The sequence below is a fragment of the Crassostrea angulata genome, chromosome 9 (genome assembly GCF_025612915.1).
Source record: "Crassostrea angulata isolate pt1a10 chromosome 9, ASM2561291v2, whole genome shotgun sequence".
NCBI classification, from domain to species: Eukaryota; Metazoa; Mollusca; class Bivalvia; order Ostreida; family Ostreidae; genus Magallana; species Magallana angulata.
This window is the reverse complement of record NC_069119.1, coordinates 23,146,895-23,166,510: the sequence shown is the minus strand read 5'-3', so window position 1 is coordinate 23,166,510 and position 19,616 is coordinate 23,146,895. Positions and strand designations below refer to the sequence as shown.

At 32.9% G+C, this 19,616-nt stretch overlaps 1 protein-coding gene across 1 annotated transcript; it reads right to left on the bottom strand.

Moving 5' to 3' along the window:
• Positions 1-595: 595 nt before the first annotated feature.
• Positions 596-17,147, bottom strand: LOC128163966 (alpha-1,3-mannosyl-glycoprotein 4-beta-N-acetylglucosaminyltransferase C-like). Its single transcript, XM_052827666.1, has 6 exons — positions 16,975-17,147; positions 14,723-14,793; positions 13,162-13,249; positions 9,195-9,289; positions 7,784-7,862; positions 596-4,033 (listed from the first exon to the last, which is right to left on the bottom strand). Exons 1-6 carry the CDS (start codon positions 17,072-17,074, stop codon positions 2,868-2,870), a joined length of 1,599 nt encoding a protein of 532 aa, XP_052683626.1. The 5' UTR covers positions 17,075-17,147; the 3' UTR covers positions 596-2,867.
• Positions 17,148-19,616: the final 2,469 nt, after the last annotated feature.

Below are 19,616 nucleotides of genomic sequence, written 5' to 3'. Positions count from 1 at the left end.
CACAAATTTATTATATCTTGAAGTTAACATTGAAGTCTATGGGAAAAGATGCATTTTTAAATATATCTTTAAAGAACAAATAACTTTCTAACAAATCTCTGTAAAAAGTTGCAAAAGCTTTCCTTTTCTTTGATAATGCTAAAAAAATTCATTTTTTACCGTACATGTTTCTAATACCCGGTAATTGAATTTTTAAAATTTTTGCCAAGGACAGACAACTCTTTTAAAAAGTTCCAAGTGCTTTTGTTCATTTATATCGACTGCATACATATTCCCGAGTTTGCTTTATGTCAGCCTCGTAATTATTTTAAAAATAGATATTCAATATAGCTCATCTCAATCAAAATTGTTAAATTCACCTCAGTAATAGATGGACTACCTTAAACCCCATGCACTGGCAATGTTACATATATTTATCATGAATATTTGATTACTAGGGTTGGATATGTATTTTGACAAAATTCATTTGCCTTAGAATATACATATGTCCAAATATCGAACGGTAATTAAAACCTCTGCATTGTAAACCGTCTAACAAAATGTTTTATGCCGTTCCTTTTCCCGCCAATCTTTAAGCATCAAAATAAAAACACCATTTGTATCTAAATCAACATTTTTTATTTCATAAATATCGTGATTTAATAGAATCAGTCACTGAATGACAAAAACGTAATTAAACACAAATTAGCAGCATTGTCTTTAAAATACAACTACATATATAAAGCAAATTCTGTTTTCTAAAGCACCGTGATAGTAAAAGCTGGTGATTATTCGAAAATTATTCGAAAATAATCGTGGATTTCATGGGTAATATTTAAACAGCATTACATTTATGACAATCCAACGTGTCAACATCAGAGACGCTAAAAATCAGAATATATAAGAAGTTTTTGTATAGGCCCCGATGTCGGAAAGTTAACCACTACAAATCTCCCCCCCCCCCCAAAAAAAAGTATGCTGTTGATGGTCAACTTTTATGCTGTTGATGGTCAACTTGAATGCTGTTGATGGTCAACTTCCCCACCCTCTTGGAATAATTGCTATAAATATTCAAAGCTTCAGATTATGTACTGATACATGTAGTAAATAATTCCCTTGGTTTCCCGGGAAACAGCTAACAAGCAAACATTTCCTCGATACAAAATATTTAAGTGTTTTGTTTTTTTTTAATTTTGCGTACGTTACCCTTATACCTTCAGTCTACGTGTTATAACAATTATGCTCATGTATAGGTACTCCTAACAACTCTTAATTATTTCATCATGAAAAAAGTATTTAAACACAGAGTTCAATTACTACTTCAATTTCTACTTATAAATATGTGGTTGACCTCAAGTTCACGTTCAAGAGCACCCATTATAACAATATACATTCTCCTTAAAATTCGTTCACACGTTCATTTAAACTTTAACTATAATAATTGTCAATTTTAAGTTTATTATACAATGCATATAACCTGTACTACTAAGTAAACCTTTATGGAGATTCTTTCTTTCAAATAAAATCTTCCTAATTGAGATCGGTTCATACTTCGTAATATCAAAGGGAAATGAATTTGAATTGAAATAACAAGGAAAAACTTGGATATATGTAACAGTTCGTAATTTAAAAACCAATTCAACTGAATGTAAAAAATAGTCTAAACCATGCTTTAACTGACAGAGTATAACATTAGACACAGTCTCATCATACATTAATATATACATATATATAAATTCAAGTTAAAATAAAAGATTACGGGCCACGTCGCTCACCAGTCCCTTAAAACTTAGATGACCTCTCATTTAATCTCAGTCTCACTTTTACACTGTATATTCCTTCTGTAAAACTAAGACTTAGATTAAACTTGAGCTTGTCTAGGTTAGTACTTTTTCAATCACTGTTCAAAAATGTCGAAATAAATATCATTTACTTATGACAATTTACATTTCCCCAGCCTACCCCAGGGGGATCTATTACATGTTTACTTAAATCTGTAAACGTACATGTATATTCATGTAGCTTGCTTCAACAATAATATTACAACTTGGAGCAGTAATATTCTTCAGAAGAACATTCTGTGTTTATATGGTATACATTTCCTAGTATATATCAGAAAGCTTTAATAAGACTTTTGATTTAACTCGCTTCTTGATTCTGAAAAAGGAAATTAAAATCTTTCCCTCAACCAACGTTATCCAATGACTATTGTACCAAGTTAAGCTGAAATTGACTCCGTCACGTCTGTGGAAAAGTGAACAAAAAAAATAGAGACCGACATGGACAACGGACGAAAGGAGATCAGAGAAGCTCACGTGAACAATTGGTCCAGGTGAGCAAAACAGGACACAAACAGGAATGCTCTCTAAAACACAGCTCTGTATACCTGTACATAAATCATAAATGTCTGATTCCTATCCTCCTTACTAGTATACAAAGTAAGAGATCAACAAGATTTTTTTTTTGGCAAGAAGTAACTACATGTAATATCTTAACATAAATTACTGATAATGACATCATCACCGGAAACATTTTCTTCTTTCTCAACATATTTTCTACTTTCTCGTTACATGGCTGTACACAAATAAACATGTACTTTTAAAACATCGTTAAGATCCACGAGAAAGACAAAATAATTAAATGAAAACAAGAGTATTGCACTGTATAGGTTAAATAAAGACTAGTATAACCTTTGATGAATTAAAGCTTGAAATAGCCATCATTGTTGGCAAATCTGGATGGTATGGCACAAGTCTTCTTGTTTTTTTGTTTTGTTTTGACATTTTTAATTTTGACCGATCACACCCAATTACATCGCTCCACATACATGTAATATTGTAAGTGAATTCATAAGCAAAGTAGTATGACTAGAAATGCCCAAATTATGCCTACTGAGACCGTTTACGGGCTATAAATACTGCTATTTCTTTCACTATCACCCACGTCTCTTGTTTGTTGGTCAGAATGATATTCAGACAGTGTATTCTATGACGACCAGTAATAGATTGCACGTTGTCAACTTTTATATTCCCATCATCGAAATACCCCAGCAGTTTGTTCGAACCACACTCTGGTTTTCCTGGTCCTTTAGCCTGGGAGGCTAAACTTGCTTCAAGTTTCGCGTAGTGGATTTTATCATGCGGGTGAGTATGGGTTCCCGTTTCTATCTCAATTCTGCTTATCATTTGTGGTTCGCTGAAGGCCACAGTGAACCAATCGTTAGCTTTGCCAGATCTAGTGCTCCAGAATATACCATTTTCTCTACTATAGCAGTTATCAGGGTTAAAATAGCCTTCAAAGGGCATGCTCGTATAAACACTGGCGGAAGGGTTGTCCCCTTTCAATGTCTTGGGATAGGAATGAAAGAAACGGTCTTTTAAAGGTTGCACTTTTCCTGGCAGTGAAGAATGGTATCCAACGTGTTCAAATATGGTCGGTCGCCTTATGTGTCTCTTAAACTGCAACATCTGTGTATTGAAATTCAAATACGTCACATCACACGGTTGCTGTGCGTAAAACAAAAGCACCATTTTTGCAAGTTTGTTTATATCATCAGAGTGGTATAGTTTACCTATAAAACCAAGCTCAGAAAACTCCAAGCAAACCCAGCGCTCCCTGAATTTATGAATATAATCTTTAATGGCTTGTAAATAGCCTGGTATGGTATAAATATCATCCTCCATTTGAATGTAATACTGTGCTAAAGTCTCGCTGTACAAAAACAAAAAGGCGTAATCTACGTTTTGTTTTGCACGCCATTTCTTTTTTGTTTCAGGATCTACGAATGTATGTTTCAAATTATCCAATGGCGGATAAAATGACTCCCATGCCTGAATCACATGTAGAGTTCCCAGCGAAATGATCTTTTCAAACTTTTCACGCAATTGCCGACTAATTCCCTCCTTCCATTTTGCATCAAAATCGGCCAAGAAAACCACGATATAGATTTCGGCGAGTTCCTTCTCTGTGGTACAGTTTACAATGGACTGGACGGTGTTCAGAATGTATTCGTCCTTCTCTCGTTTAACTGTGGGTATGCCGATTGTTAAAAACCCTGAAAAATAAAATAATCTACTTGAAAATATCATCAAATTTTTTCATATAGCAACTCAAACACCCAACTGAAAAAAAAAAACCCGAATGGATTTGAAGGGAAGCACTCAAGATCTTGAAAGGTATTGACCACAGTTGTCGTTCTTTATCATATAAACAGTACATGTATTTTGTCTCTTTCAAAAGTCAATTATTTGCAAAACTCAGTGAAATATATTAGTATTTTTTACTCTAAATCCTCTAGATTAGAATTTTACAGAAATCTCCTAGTACATGTACTTTGACTTTAAATCTAGATACATGCCCTTGGTTCATAATCACTGTATAACCCTTATTTACCTGGAGACACTCTTTTTGAGTAAAGAAAATAGGACCCAGGTATGAATTTTACAGATTGCTACATTGTATGACCTACATCATTGACCTTGCCCTTGCAAATTTGCGTGAAGACATATATACCTACATGTACATGTTACCTATGCGAAAGACAGGGGACAATGGAAAACGAAATTACATGTATTTCTGGGCCTGAATTTTACACAGGTTCAATTTGGTCCAGACCTTTGACCTATAACCTTGGTTTAAAGTCACTGCAAATCCTTTACCAAACAACACTCTGTATGGAAAGTACATGTAAAATCCAGAATAAGCCGGGGCGCTGAATGGAGAGAAACTATAGTTCAGACAAAAACTTCACACAGGTCTGTTATGATCAAAACCATAACAGGTGTGATAAACACCAAAAAAAAAAAAACAGGAATTTTTTTAAAGAACAATGCACACCCAAAAACACTGTGTGAGTGAAGTACTGACTTGATTGGTCCAAAAAAAGAGAAAATATGTTCAAGACAAAGATCGACCAAAGATTTGCTATGGTCCCAATTGAATTTTCACTTTTAGTTGTCAGTATTTATGAAATTAGTAAATTTTAAGGAATTGCATTATTAAGTATTTTTTGGCAAGTAAAACATCAAAATCGTTAAAAAAAGCCAGGAAAACGTCAGATATTTCAGACTAAACTTGTGCTATCATTGTCTTGATATTTTCTTTACACATTGAAATCCAAGCAATCAAAAACTCCCCATTTCTTAAGGTCCTGATTGAATTTTCATTTTCTTTACATTTTGATATCCAAGACATTTTAACTTAATGCATTGCGTATCTTAATCCTATATCAAGATAATTATAAAACAAGTATGTCCACTCATTACAAAACAACAGAATTAAAAATGCAATACCCCAAAATCTACTAATTAAATTCCATAAATACGTACTAACAACTCTATTTGTGTAAATTAATTATGATAAAGTGGATGTGTATTGCAAAAGTGGTTAATGCAAGGTTCCAAACTTGGCAATATATCATTCATGTTAAAATTTGAAGAGTTTGGGGAAGAATTTTATGTTTAGTCCCTTATTTAAGTGATGTCAAAATTATGTTTTTTAGATATTTGTAGATTTTAGTCAGCTCACCTATTTATTACTTAAAACATCAGTAAACAAGATAACGTTCAAATCATTGAAATTTTTGCAACAAACTTATGCAAATAAAATCAATGGAAACTGCAAATATTTGAAACATATGAGAGGAAAATGAACAGAAACTGCAAATAATTGGAATTTTTTCTATATCAAAGGCACATAGAACTTTGTTAAAAATTATTTTTGATCGTACTCAAAATTAAACTTGACTTAGATACCATTATGATAAATCTATATACCAAATCTTTGTGGAATTTTTTTTTAAGTCCATGAGGCATAAATCTGTTGAAAATAGCTCGATCGTACATGTACACATACCCAAAATCAAACTTGACCTAGATATTATCATGTTAAACCTGTATACCAAATTTCATTTCAATATGTTTATCCTCTGCAAAGAAAATGAACAGAAACTGCAACTAACTGGAATTTTTCTATGTCCAAGGGACCTAACTCTGTCGTAAATTGCTCCATTGTTCCCAACATCTAACTTGATATAGATCATATTATCGATCAGGATAAACCTGTATACCAAATTTCATTCCAATATGTTAATCCTCTGCGAAGAAAGTGAACGGAATCTGTTGGTGTAATCTTTTCTTACATGTAATTAGGAAATTAATGCTTTCTTTAAATTTGTTGTTACTTATGATAAACAATAGTGCCATTGAAACTCATCGCTTCTGTCTGAAAAGAGCAGTGTTTCATCCCTATTCAACTGTTTCCCTTTCACATTACAGGACATACAGGCACTTAATTCAAAATAAAATCCTTTTTAAAGGTCATAATGTTGAGATTCTTTGAAGCTTCTGAATTCATTTCATATAAACATAATCACTATGGATATTGATGACAAATTTAAAGCTAATTCAACAACAATTTCATAACTTAACTTGAAAGGTCAAAAGAGGAATGTTAACTAGCAGTTTTTCAAAGTTACTCTGGCATCAAATGAATTTGTGGTGCTGGCCTTTTTCTCAGGAACTGTCATTATTTTATCACTCACAAAGTTTTATTTTATACTGTATGTCTAAGGAAATAGGTGATTATAGGTTGGATTGTTAATTTAGTCCATAGAATGAGCCTTTTTTGGACTTTTACAACCCCCACATATATAGTTTCAACCCTTTATAATAAAAGTTTTATTATGTCAACGATTTGCACAGAGGTTCAAAATTCCTCAAGCCCGACGTCCCGGACTAACAAATTCCGGATCCGGACTCGGCATTTAGAATCGCCAAAGTCCAGGGACTTGGCATTGTGTCTTGCTTATCTTTTTTTAAATTAAAAAAAAAGTTCATACAATAAAAAATAAATCAAATTCCATCATGGATTTAATAAAAATGTGTTATTTTTTGGCATTAATGAACACATAAGCATTACGAACATTTCGAAAATACAATCCGTCTTTTTATTTTCCGTTGCGGTAAGACCTGCTTTTACACATTTTCTCATGTTTCTCCCCTATGACAAACGGCAGTAAGTTTGTTGAATTTTGAATTTACGAGCAGTAATATACGCAAAGGAACGACAAATGAAAGACCCTGTGAGGAACATGAAGCCGGGGGTGACATGAGGTGTGATAAAAATAATAGTTCCTCAGACAAAACTTATGAAAAGAAAAGAATTCGCGAATTCCAAAAGCCACTGGCGTGACGATAGGCCGTGGCTTTAATACAATGATATAAAATAAAACATAATTTCAAACATATAGTTTTTATTCATTGCAACAAATTAAAATTAATAGCTTTAGTGATGTTTAGGTTGGTATAATTTTATCTATCAATCATGACAATGTGGACTTGGGAATTTCTTCCTCGGACTTGCCTAAAATTTACTCTCTAAGTCCTGGACTTGACCATCATAAAAAAAATTTTGAACCCCTGTTTGCAAATTTTTTGGAAGTTAGTAAATTGAAAAAAGAACTATAACAGGATTATATTATGTTCGAATTCCCTATATATACAGTATATAATATAGATCTTGCCGACTATGAAATATAGACAATCGTGTGACACATTTTATCCAATGAAGTTGTGTCATTCTGGTCTGAGACCAAAACAACTTTTTTCTTATTTTGTGGTCCAATATTTATTAAGGAAATATTAATTTGATGGAGGTATCAAAGAAATCTCAGAAAATTGGGCAAAAATGAAGAAAAATAAATGATTCTACAGACATTTTTGTGGATTGAGCAAGAATTAAGTTTTAAAAAAATACTGCTGGTACATTGTGGTAATTAAATTGTATACAGATCCAGATGACCTACTTTTCTTGTTGCTGGCATTCTGGATGATCCGGGCATCTGCTCTCCAGTTCGTTCGGAGCTTGGTCAGATCCACTGATGGCTTGAAAAATCAAACTGGCATGTAACAACTTTTTCAAAGAAAGAAATACAATTTTTTCTTTTTTTTCCTAAAGGAAAATAAATATATGAGCCAATTTGCCTCTGTGCCTTCACATTTTGTCTGGACACTCAACTTTGACAATATTTATAAATTACTTTATTACATTCTACGCAGGTATAATTGGATAGTGAAAATTAACTTTAAACACTTTTAAATAGTATTTAATAAGTTAATTCTTGGTATTGTTATTAGATACATGTATGTATTAATGAAGTAACATGTTCCCCACATGGAAAGTTTTTTTTTTTCAATTGAGATTACAATCCTATGATTGGCTAAGATAATTGCTCTTCCTTTCCAGTGATGATAATATATAAAAAGTATCTGAGACTAACTATTAAGAGCTATATAATAGTACAATGTTTTACTCTGATGTGCACAATTCGATAAAATTGGATCGCATTGAGCACATCCTTAATCCCACTTAGGTTTTGTCCCAAATTACATAATTTACATGTGTGTTTTGCTTGTTGTTGAACATTAAACAATTAAGTCCATTTAAAAAATAGCGAACAGGAAATATACCAGAGATATCTCAAAATCTTGAAACACAATATGACTACTGATAGCTGCTCTGTGTGCTCTGAATGGTTGAGTTGCAGCATGAACAAAAGACTTCATACAAACACTTGAATTATATAACTTCCTGCAACTAGAACATGTCTCTTAATAAAAGATAAGTAGGGAAAATAAGGTGTCAAATTATTTAAACTCCCTGATTTTAATTACATGTATTAAGCTTGTATGCCTATTGCTTGTTTAAAAGCCGAAATTGAAATCCAACACGATGAGGCGCTATATCTTTACACAAAGCCTTACAGTTAAGTCTCAAATTTAAACAAAAATAAAAAATAAATGCACATTATATGGCAAGACTTGCGTAATGCTTCAACACCAATTTTTCTCCTTTATACATTGTATTTCAAATGGAAAACAATTTTTCATCCAGCAGCAGTTCCAGAAAATAGTCAAAAATGGATAGGCTATGTCTACGTAATTCGAAATAGATACTCTTAATATAATTTTTTTGTCTGACTTCATAGATGTACACAAATAGTCATAGGTTTATGAGCCAACTAGAGCCTGTTATAGCCCTATACAAGTGACACATATATCCTTCTACACTAAATATAAACTATAAGTTCCTTCAAAGGGTTAATTTTCAAGAAAAAAAACCAATCAATTTATTAAATTTTTTCCCTCATGCAAATGAAATGAATTCTTGATTCTATACAAAATCAATAAAACCTTAATTATTACTTATATCATTACCTTGTCAAGAAAGTCTTCGTAGGAAATTTGGTGGCGACCATAGTCCAGGAACTCAGTCCCCAGTGTTTCATTTTCCACTTTGTCAGAGGTAAAATCTTTTGGAGAGGAAAAAAAAACCATGAGTCACATCGCTTTCTTGAGCAGTGACTTTTCAACTGTTAGTTTATATCCAAATCTTGGCCCTTTCCTTTTGCAAATGTTAATGGTTTTGTCAATTAAAGCTGTCCCCCCCTCCCCCTCCCAATAAATCTAAATCCCCCTCTCCTACCCCTCTCAAGGAGTAAAAAATATCAACAATGATTCAGTCTTTTTTATAACCATACTTATGAATCTGACAAACAAGATCCTCCCCCTCCCCCCCCCCCTCTCTCTCTCTCTCTCTCTCTCTCTCTCTCTCATATTTAATGATGACTATTAAGATCATGTGGTCAATAACAATTCAGTGCAATTTTGCTCATGATGATGACAAGTTTCATGTGGATTACATATACATAATTGGTAGCAATCCATCACCGAAACATTTCAGTAAGTGATACTGCAAGCCTGCACTCTAAACTGTCTGTGTAGATAATTGTGGCCACATAAATTTTTGTTCAGTGGAGTGGTACATTTATGTTTAATAATAATCATGTCTATAATCTAACAGTGACTCATTTATTTGATTGTGGTACAGAGGCAGGTATTGTCTATACTCCACGCTGATGTCAAATTAAATGAAAGTCACATCAAAAAGGAATTAATAATATAAACTTTAAATACTAGTTTTTCCAAAATTTTGATGAATTTTCAGAATTCAACTGCCAAAGGCCCCTTTTTAAAAACAGCAAAAAAACACTGCCAAGTACAAGAATTTGCTGACAATATATAATTATAGATTACTGTAATATGAACACATGGATTTTTAGTAGTCTTTGTCAAAGTCTGCACAGGTGTTGAACTGTTGATTTCATTACCCCCTTAAGTCATTGCAGAAATTATTCCCTTTGTTATGACTAAATAATTATAACGAAGAACAGACTGCAGATGATTTCTCTCTGGTTTTAAAAAGGAGCCTGTGGCTTAAGAATTTGGATAAAATCATCAAATTGTTGTTGGGAAAATTCATCTGGGCCTCAGTACAGTCCCTGAAAGGGTCTTGTACTTTCCAACGTAAATGGTGAGTATAATGCTGAACAGAATTTGATTCACTTATGAACAATGAACGATGAAGAAATGCACATACACAATTCTCTGGGTTGTTTCTTTTTAATGTAGCCAAACGCCTATACACTAGCTAAATTACTTCCATATCATATCCATATTTCAAGTGTCCTCATAATTCTTGATATGCAATTGCCGGTAAAGAACTTGTAAAGAGCCAACAGAAGAAGTGGAGGAAACTAAAAATATACATAAATCATGATAACATTTAACAGCGAGTTTCAAACTGGGGAAGTATTGGAGATCGTAAATGATCGATTATCAAATTCAATTTTTCACAGGTCGTACGTTGAAACACTCTGGTCAGATCAATCATTCAAATTATTCAGCTTATATATCTAAAATGTATAAAGGGGTGGGTGGGGGGGGGGGGGGGATTTGCACTTTTTGAATTAACCACATGCAATCAATTCTTAAACAGATAAGGAACGGCAACATTACGAAAGTGAAAGCACTAGGTGTATTTCACACAAGGAAGTACATTAGAAGTTCTTAAAGACCCAATGAAAAATCTGATTGAAAAATGTTTTCTATTGTGTTAATCATTCATTTTAATGTTAATTAAACCGGATCCTATAAAAACAAGGATGTCATTTTCCCTCATGTGTGTGTGTGTGGGGGGGGGGGGGGGGGGGGAGACCTTTAATTGCTTCTGTACAGACTTGTTTCATCAATATGACATTGCCATCTCTCTTGTATCTCTTATTAAAAAATCAACCATAATGATTGCTCCATCCCTATATATTCAATAGAATAGACGTGTAAATAAAGCTTCAAAATGTCAGATTTTTAAAAAGGTTTTTTTTTCCTAGAGTGAAATTCGAATTGCGTATCTCACTTTATGTGTAGATAAGATTAAAGGGGGGAAGTAGGTCATAGGGGAATGTCCTGCTTGCATAGGGACATGTGATGGATATATATGTAGATTTCAATGAGTGCTAGATTAATATCTAATAAAATTTACAAAGCACTATTGTTTCTCTTTAAAAAAAAAAACTGCAGATAAAGGTTAATATGTATGGTATATAAGTAATGGCTGTACAGCATTTCAGTAAAGTACACCATGTTTATATACCCAGTTGCTAGAGAGATTTAAATCTTCAATATGGACTTATAAGACTCTGAACCAGAAATCACACATGCATGCATGATTGCTAGTTAAAAGGTTTTTGAAGAACTCTATATTTTCCAATTAAAATTGTTTTTAACAATTTGCTAATAGAATAATTTAACAATACACCAATTTCTTGCGAATAAAAGTATAACAGCTAAAAATAACATAGTTATAATTCTAATACAGAACATAAAATTTATTATTTGTGGTTTATTTGTAAAAATGATTATTATCTTCTACAAGTCATAGGCATTCTCTAAAACCCGACTTGGCCTAAACAATGGACTCGCTAAGGCCTTACTTTTAACCTCAGGCTATGCCTCGATCGATACAGCAAAATAATACTCCTCAATTTTAATATCAGAAAAGATTCAGAGTGTCCTGTTAAAATGTTGATTTTTAGTTCAATCAAACTAATGAACTCTTCCTGTTTAATTTAGTTACATGTAGTGTTATTAATAGGGTAAAAAACATTTTTTTTTAATTTGAAATTTATTTTAGAAACTTAAGTTCATCCTTTGACTGAAAGTGGCTCATTTGTGCCAATTTGTCATCACATAACAGACTGCCCACCTGTTGAATGGCAAAGTAAGGTCCTCACAAATTAAAATTAACTTAAGATTTACAACTTTAGATCATTGCTATTTTTGAAGCTGAAAAAAAATGAGCCTTGAAGTATTTTGTTGCTATTTCAGGTTTAAGAGCTTGCCATTAGAGAACATTATAATGATATGATCTATTTTTAAATACTTATCAGTATTTTTATCTATTATGTTATATGTGTGTGTGTGTGTGAGAAAGAGAGAGAGAAAGAGAGAGGGGGAGAATATGACAGTTAAACAGGGGGGAACAAGAAGGGGGCATTCAAAGCTTGTTCCCACAAAATAATTCAAAACTTCTCATATTCTGAAGAAAATACTTCAAAATTCCATGAATCTCTTAAATCTCTATTGCTGATTTTTATGCTCCATTTCCCATACAAACTCAGATTAAAGGAAAAAAGGTAGGAAGATGAATTACATGTAAACTTGGCTTTTCATGGATTTTATATTCTATCACTTTTAATTTGCACTATAGCTGTGAGCTCTGAGTTTGATTATCACAGCTGTTTCCTACAACAGATAAAGAATATTGTGGACAAACAGATTATGAGATATATATATATATAGATTATTACATGGCAATTTTTATATGGCATCACATGTTAGCCAGAGAGCCAGAAGGGTAGGCAAATTTTCTGTTTATATCGCACAGGGCAGAAATTAAGGGTATATTTTCTATAAGTAGACAATATAATTAACTTACATTCATTATTAATGACTTAAGACGCTGGATGGTTGTGGCCATTTTTAGACTGTATCAATCTTCTTTAAAAAGAGAGCTTTGTATAAGGAATTATTACAAATACTCAAATTCTAACACCCAATTTGTTCTTTACTAAATTAGTAAATTAGTCCATGGCTAAATAGATCAAATGTTCACTGTTAAGGTAGATTTGAAGGTTAATTTGTTGACAACTCAGCCTCCTTAATGAGAATAAGATTGACTTACTTCCTGTTTAAAGGATTAAGGGATAACTTTGTGCCATACATATTAGCTCTAAAAGGAAAAAAGGGGGGAGTAAGGGCTAAAACATTCTGTAGCAGGACTTACACAGTGTTTGATTGACTTTCTGTATGACAGCAGCATCTTCTGGCGGGATCCTCTGGCCTGTAGTCAAACTCCTGTTGTATCGATCCAGCTGAAAATGTGAGTACCATACATCAATAAATTGTCAGAGATTGCCTTTCCATTACCCCCTTGTGTCTCCCTGTTAGACATTTTTGCCTTTTTTTTGAGACATTGTATGGTGTGTAGAGAGGGAATGAAATAAGATTAGATATCAGTAACAATACAGTGTTTTCTGTAACACAATCTGCTGAAAATATATAGCTTCCTTTTGAAACACACTGACTGAAAGTGCATATGTTAAAAAAGGTCCCATTGGAAATTTGAGAAACTCAAGGCCTGTCTTACCATAAATTCACATGTGATGATCCCCCATCTGACTGTACAATGCAAGATTCCCATAATTATAATTATACATAAAATAATTAATGCACACTGTAGATTCCTTTTTTTATGCGAGTACATGTAATATTAATTCTGTAAATTTGCCAATTTTATCAAATCGTGAGAGTATAAAATCACAAGCACAAACTCTCTCTATAATATATCACTTAGTTCACAACAGTCTGAAAAATAAAAGCTCCAGGGATTTTGAAATCCTCGATGAAGGCAGTTGCTTCTCGTGCTTTTACCCTAGCAATAATCAAGAATCTGAAGTGTAAAATGTACTGCATGGGACTTTGCATTTGTTGGCAACTGAATTTCTTTATCTTGTAAATTAAAGAAGTTATAAAATTTTTGCATTTTTATCATAGTTTTGAAGGAGATAAAGGATCTAGATGAATAGATGAACAATGGATAGGAGGTTTTGATAAAAATATGTGAATTTAGGATTTTTGTTTTGAAAAATTGAATTTTTTATCTCACTCATAAGGAAATGTTTTCATAGCATAAAAATAAATTTGGCTGTGGTAGAGTGGCCATGAATAAAACTATGTGAATTTACATTGTAATATCTTTCTTTTCCAGATACTGAACTTTTGATCTTGTCCCTAAGGAAATGGTTTTTAATTAATTAGTACATGTATATTATAAATAATCTAGCTTAAGGTCGTGCTGACATGCTGTTTTATTTATTACGACTGTCACAGCGCTTCTACATGCAGCTTGTAGCATTTATTGACATTCATTCTTAATTGGTTCTAAGTCATTTATTTGTGTTCATTCCTTAGGGCTCTTAAACGTACATGTTAAATGTTTACCTAACTTCAAAGTACCGGGTAGTCCTCTGTTTATGTTAATTATCTTAATCCACAGGCATAACACAAATTATTGAATTGTAGCTCAATTAAACATTTCACTGCCTCCTAAACTGGCATTAATGTCTATTACCTAACTGCCTCGACCATTTTTACAAATAATAGGAAAACTCAATATTGCTCTGCATTTTATTTGAAAATTAAATACTGAACCTATAGCTAAGCTAATATTGAGAAAGATTATATCAAATATTGGGTAAGAAGACTGACTCTTTGTGAGTGTGTATGAGAGAGAGAGAGAGAGAGAGAGAGAGAGAGAGAGAGAGAGAGAGAGAGAGCAAGCATACTTTTTGCTCATAATGATGCCATGTATTTTCTCTTTTGGAGATATCTTCAGCTTTAAAGGAAACCACATCACCTACAAATAGTACATAAAAAATTATAGTGATATATGTATCAACAATAAAAAAGTTATAGTGGCGATTCATCTAATGCATGTAAATTATCTATAGAGCTCTCAAATTCATACAAAACTCGCTTGGGCCTATAAAAAAAAATTGTGTGTTTAGGGTAACACTGATAAAAAAATTAGGTTAGGTAGCTAGGGATTTTTTTTATTTTATCATATTTTTTTCTGCATGAATCCTAAGAATGTTTGTTTGTGTCATATTTACAAACGGATTTTTTAATAGAAATAATGTAAAATTCACAATCAGATAAAAAACAGACATCTAAAAATGGTAGGATCGGGGCATTTTTGTAGGTTAGGTCGGGTTACCCTAAACACACAACTTTTTTTTTTAGGCCTTGCCAAAAAATTATTACTATGCAATGTTTTTTTCTTTTTTTATCATAGTTTCTTGTTATTTTTAAACCATTGAAATGAAACAAATTCATGAAAGTAGGTGGGCCAATACAACCATGCAGTGCAAAATTCCTTTGTTTATTTTTACATGTATTTAATTTCAAGAGGCACAAAACTCCCAAAACTGAAATCAAAATCTGTAAATACCTAAGGTTTTCAATAATTTACACTTATGTCTACACCACCAAGCCTGAAGCTGAGAAAAAATGGCATCACCCCCCCCCCCCCTTCCAAAAAAAATTTATACAGGTAACTTAAAGTTGAGCTCCAATTTATTCGAGTAAGTTCATTGTCTTCTCTAAAAAATAACTGTTGATTAAATTTTGTTTTAATTAAAGAAGGTTTAAATTTACATCAAAACTTGTGCAATTCAATTTTGTTAAAAATAGAAAGACAACAACAACGATTATGACCATGATAAAGATGAATGATATAACTGGGATTATATTCGGCTGACTAGGAAGAGTGCAAAAAGAGGCCTTTTGAATACTGAAGGGTCTTTTTCCTGTCAGCTGGGCCTGTTTCAATGAAGTCTTGACAGAATCTATAAGAATTTTAGTTTGAAGAAGGGAAACTTTCTTGAGCCTCACATTGCTTTAACCCAAGCACAAACAAGTATGCAGACACATGTACATTAATGTACTTGATATTTTAGCATTTCAATAACTCAACCCTTACTTTTTGATGACTTTAATGCTCATGGGAATTTCTGATTTATCATTAATATATTTATAGATATTTCAAGATTACTGAACTTAAAGAAACACTATTGCAGGTTATTAAGTTCATTATTCATTAATGGCAATTTGCAACACTGTGATATTAAAAATGGCATAGCAATTTTTACATTAAGCCATATCAATTTGTTGAAATGATGAAACCTTTTGAAAAATATTGACTTTTTACAGCCAATATTTCAAAGCACGTTTATCAAAAGTGAAATGGTTGACACCTCAAACATAATTCTAAATACCCCCCTCTCTCTCTCCCTCTCTCTCTCTCTCTCTCTCTCTCTCTCTCTCTGCTATTTTTAACTCTAAAGTCTCAACATAAATGCATTATAAAAAGAAAAATGCCTATTGTGTTATGTTTTCTCTGGAACCAGACATATCCGCTTGCAACAAGGATATAGATTAGAAAACCCCGATCAGGGCAATTGTACCGACACAGACTGACATTTGGCGGCCATATGTCTCAGTAATCAGTATGGGGGCATCATCACGTTATGCACGGTCAGGCTATATTGATCGTAACAGTCCAATGGAGTTGTTCAGCAACATCTTCGCACGATTTTCTCCATAGTATGATCAACAGAATTGATAGCGCGACGCATTATCAATGGAGTCTCAATGAGAGAGAGAGAGAGAGAGAGAGAGAGAGAGCATCTATCGTATCAACTGGTTTACGGACAACCTCACATCTGCTGTGTTTAATTATAGACCTATGACACAAGCTAGTGTTTTGAATTTTACACGTGCCTCAAGCATGTATGCTTTAGGTTATCTTTGTAAAAACAAATATACAAAAAATTTCAATTTGTGACCTTCTTCATGAAAAAAACTTCCGAAAACATTCAATTCAAGTTAGAGAATAAAAATATGAGGAACTAGTATTATTCTTTGTTAAAAAAAAAAGTATTTCCTCGACGAAAAAATATAAATTGTTGATGCATTTTAAATGCGTCACAATGCGCACTCATAATTAAATATCATTCATGAAATCAAATGTACTTACGAGTTTTCCATCGCTTGTAAACAGTTACTTGAAAAATGACAGAGAGACTGGATATAAACAATAATCCATAACCAACACCTCTGATAAACCCTATCCTCATCCTCTAGCTAGCGAAAACATTTCTGCCTACACATACACATGTGCGTTTAGAAACAAGGTGGGTTTACGTCACAATCAGTTCAGTAAATGCAGCGAGGGGCACATAAGGGGGTAATATCGATTGCGGAGGTAAAAAGATATTTAGACGGATTCTAAAGGATTGTTAGACACAGAGAATTATAGCTTTTCACTTATAAACGATTCGGTATCTTTATACTTAGAGCCATTACCATAATAAATTGCATTTCATGGGAATACATCGCTGGGTTTATCGAACTTTTCTCGGAATCAGCATCAATAGTCCTTCAATTGTTAAATGTTTTGTATATTTAGAAGACTTCGAGAGTAAATTAAACTCGGCATTCGGAATATCACGAAGAATAATTAAGTATCATACATTTGGACCCCCTCCTTTCCCTGAAAAAAAAACCCGGATCCATGCATTATATATATATAGTTTCGGTTTGTCAGAATATAGCTAGTACAAAGGTGCAAATGAGTATAATATGGCGCCTCTTCAAAATCTTATTGCATGGACAGTGACAAGAAATAAACTAGTTGATGAAAAACGTGGATTTTTTTTATTAATTAGTATTTATACAAATTCGAGAAAATGATTCTTATGATTTAACCGAAATATATATTTTACTGAAACGTACAATTAAATATATGACATTCTACAAATTATACAATTGTATACTCTGGGATAAGTGAACTCTCTGTTGGTTTAAACATATTTTATTGATTAAATCGATGAAAGAGTTCTTATAACTTACGAGTTCCTCTCCGTTGGACTTGACATTCTGTGTTACCTCCCACCCTTCTCTCCCCACCCCCGCGCTTCCCCGGGGTTCCCAAACAGAAAAAATAGCCTACGGGATCATATCAATGACTTGTGTGTAAATCATGGTTTTGAGATGATTTCGGTATAGGAAAATTTCACATGCAAATGAGTTAATGGATCATGATTCTCGGGTGATCTGTTAAACTAAACAAATTGCAAGAAAACCATGGTCCTGGTATGATCTATTGTAACTAACAACTCATATCAAAACCATGGTCCTGGTAAGATCTGTTGTGACTAACAACTCATATCAAAACCATGGTCCTGGTATGATCTGTTGTAACTAACAACTCGTATCAAAACCATGGTCCTGGTATGATCTGGTGTAACTAACAACTCATATCAAAACCATGGTCCTGGTATGATCTGTTGTAACTAACAACTCGTATCAAAACCATGGTCCTGGTATGAACTGTTGTAACTAACAACTTATATCAAAACCATGGTCCTTATATGACCTGTTAAAGGACAATTATACAATAAAAAAAAAAATGACCACTTAATTTATATTTTGCAACAGACAACTTTATACTTTTAATATTTGAAATATATTGTCAATTATCAAATATGACAAATAGTATACATATATGTCACATGAACTGTATCGTTAAGCCAATATAATCTGAATTAGAACGCAGGATTAAAGTCTTCCATAATTAAGATGATAATTATACTGTTATTTCAAACTCTTCTAGCAATTATTACGTGAATTGTTCAAATTAAAATATTATGTATGCATTTCAAAACCTAGCTGCAGGTCTGTAGCTCCCGGTCTGAACTAATGATAAATGTACATCCATGCATTAGTTGCTTGCTTCACTTAATAAATCACTTGATAGTGTATTGTAAATAAGTCTTTATCAAATATTATTTACCTCAAGTGAATAAGAATATATTCCCCCAAAATACTTCCATAAATTCACTTTATAAATATGACAAGATAGAGCAAGATGCCCAACAATAACAAATTTTCCTGACATGTACATCACATTTAGGCTCCAAGATGAACATTCAAAATTTGCAACTCAACTTCCTGTTATGCAGAAATCTTAATTCTTAGTGGTCAGTTTATCTGGCAATTAACGAATCATTTCAAACGCATGCTCTGTCGCCTTCTAAGATAATAGCACATACCAGAATCACAAGAAAATCATAGCAGACTCAAAACCAAGAAACAAACCACATCAGGATCATACTTCCTTATTTGTCACCTATGATTTGGGTATGATTCATTTAATGGATCATGTCTAAATCATAGAACAAAATCATGAATTTGTGAGTTGAATATGAGTTTTAAGTGATTTTGACATGATTTCGTAAGAAAAATTTTTGTTTGGGTTAATTTATCGAATGATTCGGGAAACAATCGATCTTAGTGGGATAGAATTTAGAAAATAGAAAAACCATCAACTGTTACATGTGCGAACTAAAGCCCATCCCTACCCCCCCCCCCCCCACACACACAAGAACACACACGTACATGCACGCGCATATCCTGGAAAATTTCCCGAATCCACACCTGCAAGAACTTACAGACAAAAATGTAAAAGAGACTTACACAATTTCTTTTTTGTTATTGAAAAAAAAAACACTCCCAATTAAGCCAACTTCACCTAATATGTAGATCTAATTTGAGAGTTATTGCAATGTTGCAAATCTATGAATATATAAAAAGTTAAAAGAAAACATGAAGACGTTA

Coding starts and splice junctions, on each gene's coding strand:
- LOC128163966 (XM_052827666.1), bottom strand. CDS start 17,074: ATGAGGATAGGGTTTATCAGAGGTGTTGGTTATGGATTATTGTTTATA. Junction 9,290..13,161: donor GAAAGTCAATCAAACACTGT/GTAAGTCCTGCT, acceptor CCTCTCCAAAAG/ATTTTACCTCTGACAAAGTG. Junction 7,863..9,194: donor ACGAAGACTTTCTTGACAAG/GTAATGATATAA, acceptor TGATTTTTCAAG/CCATCAGTGGATCTGACCAA.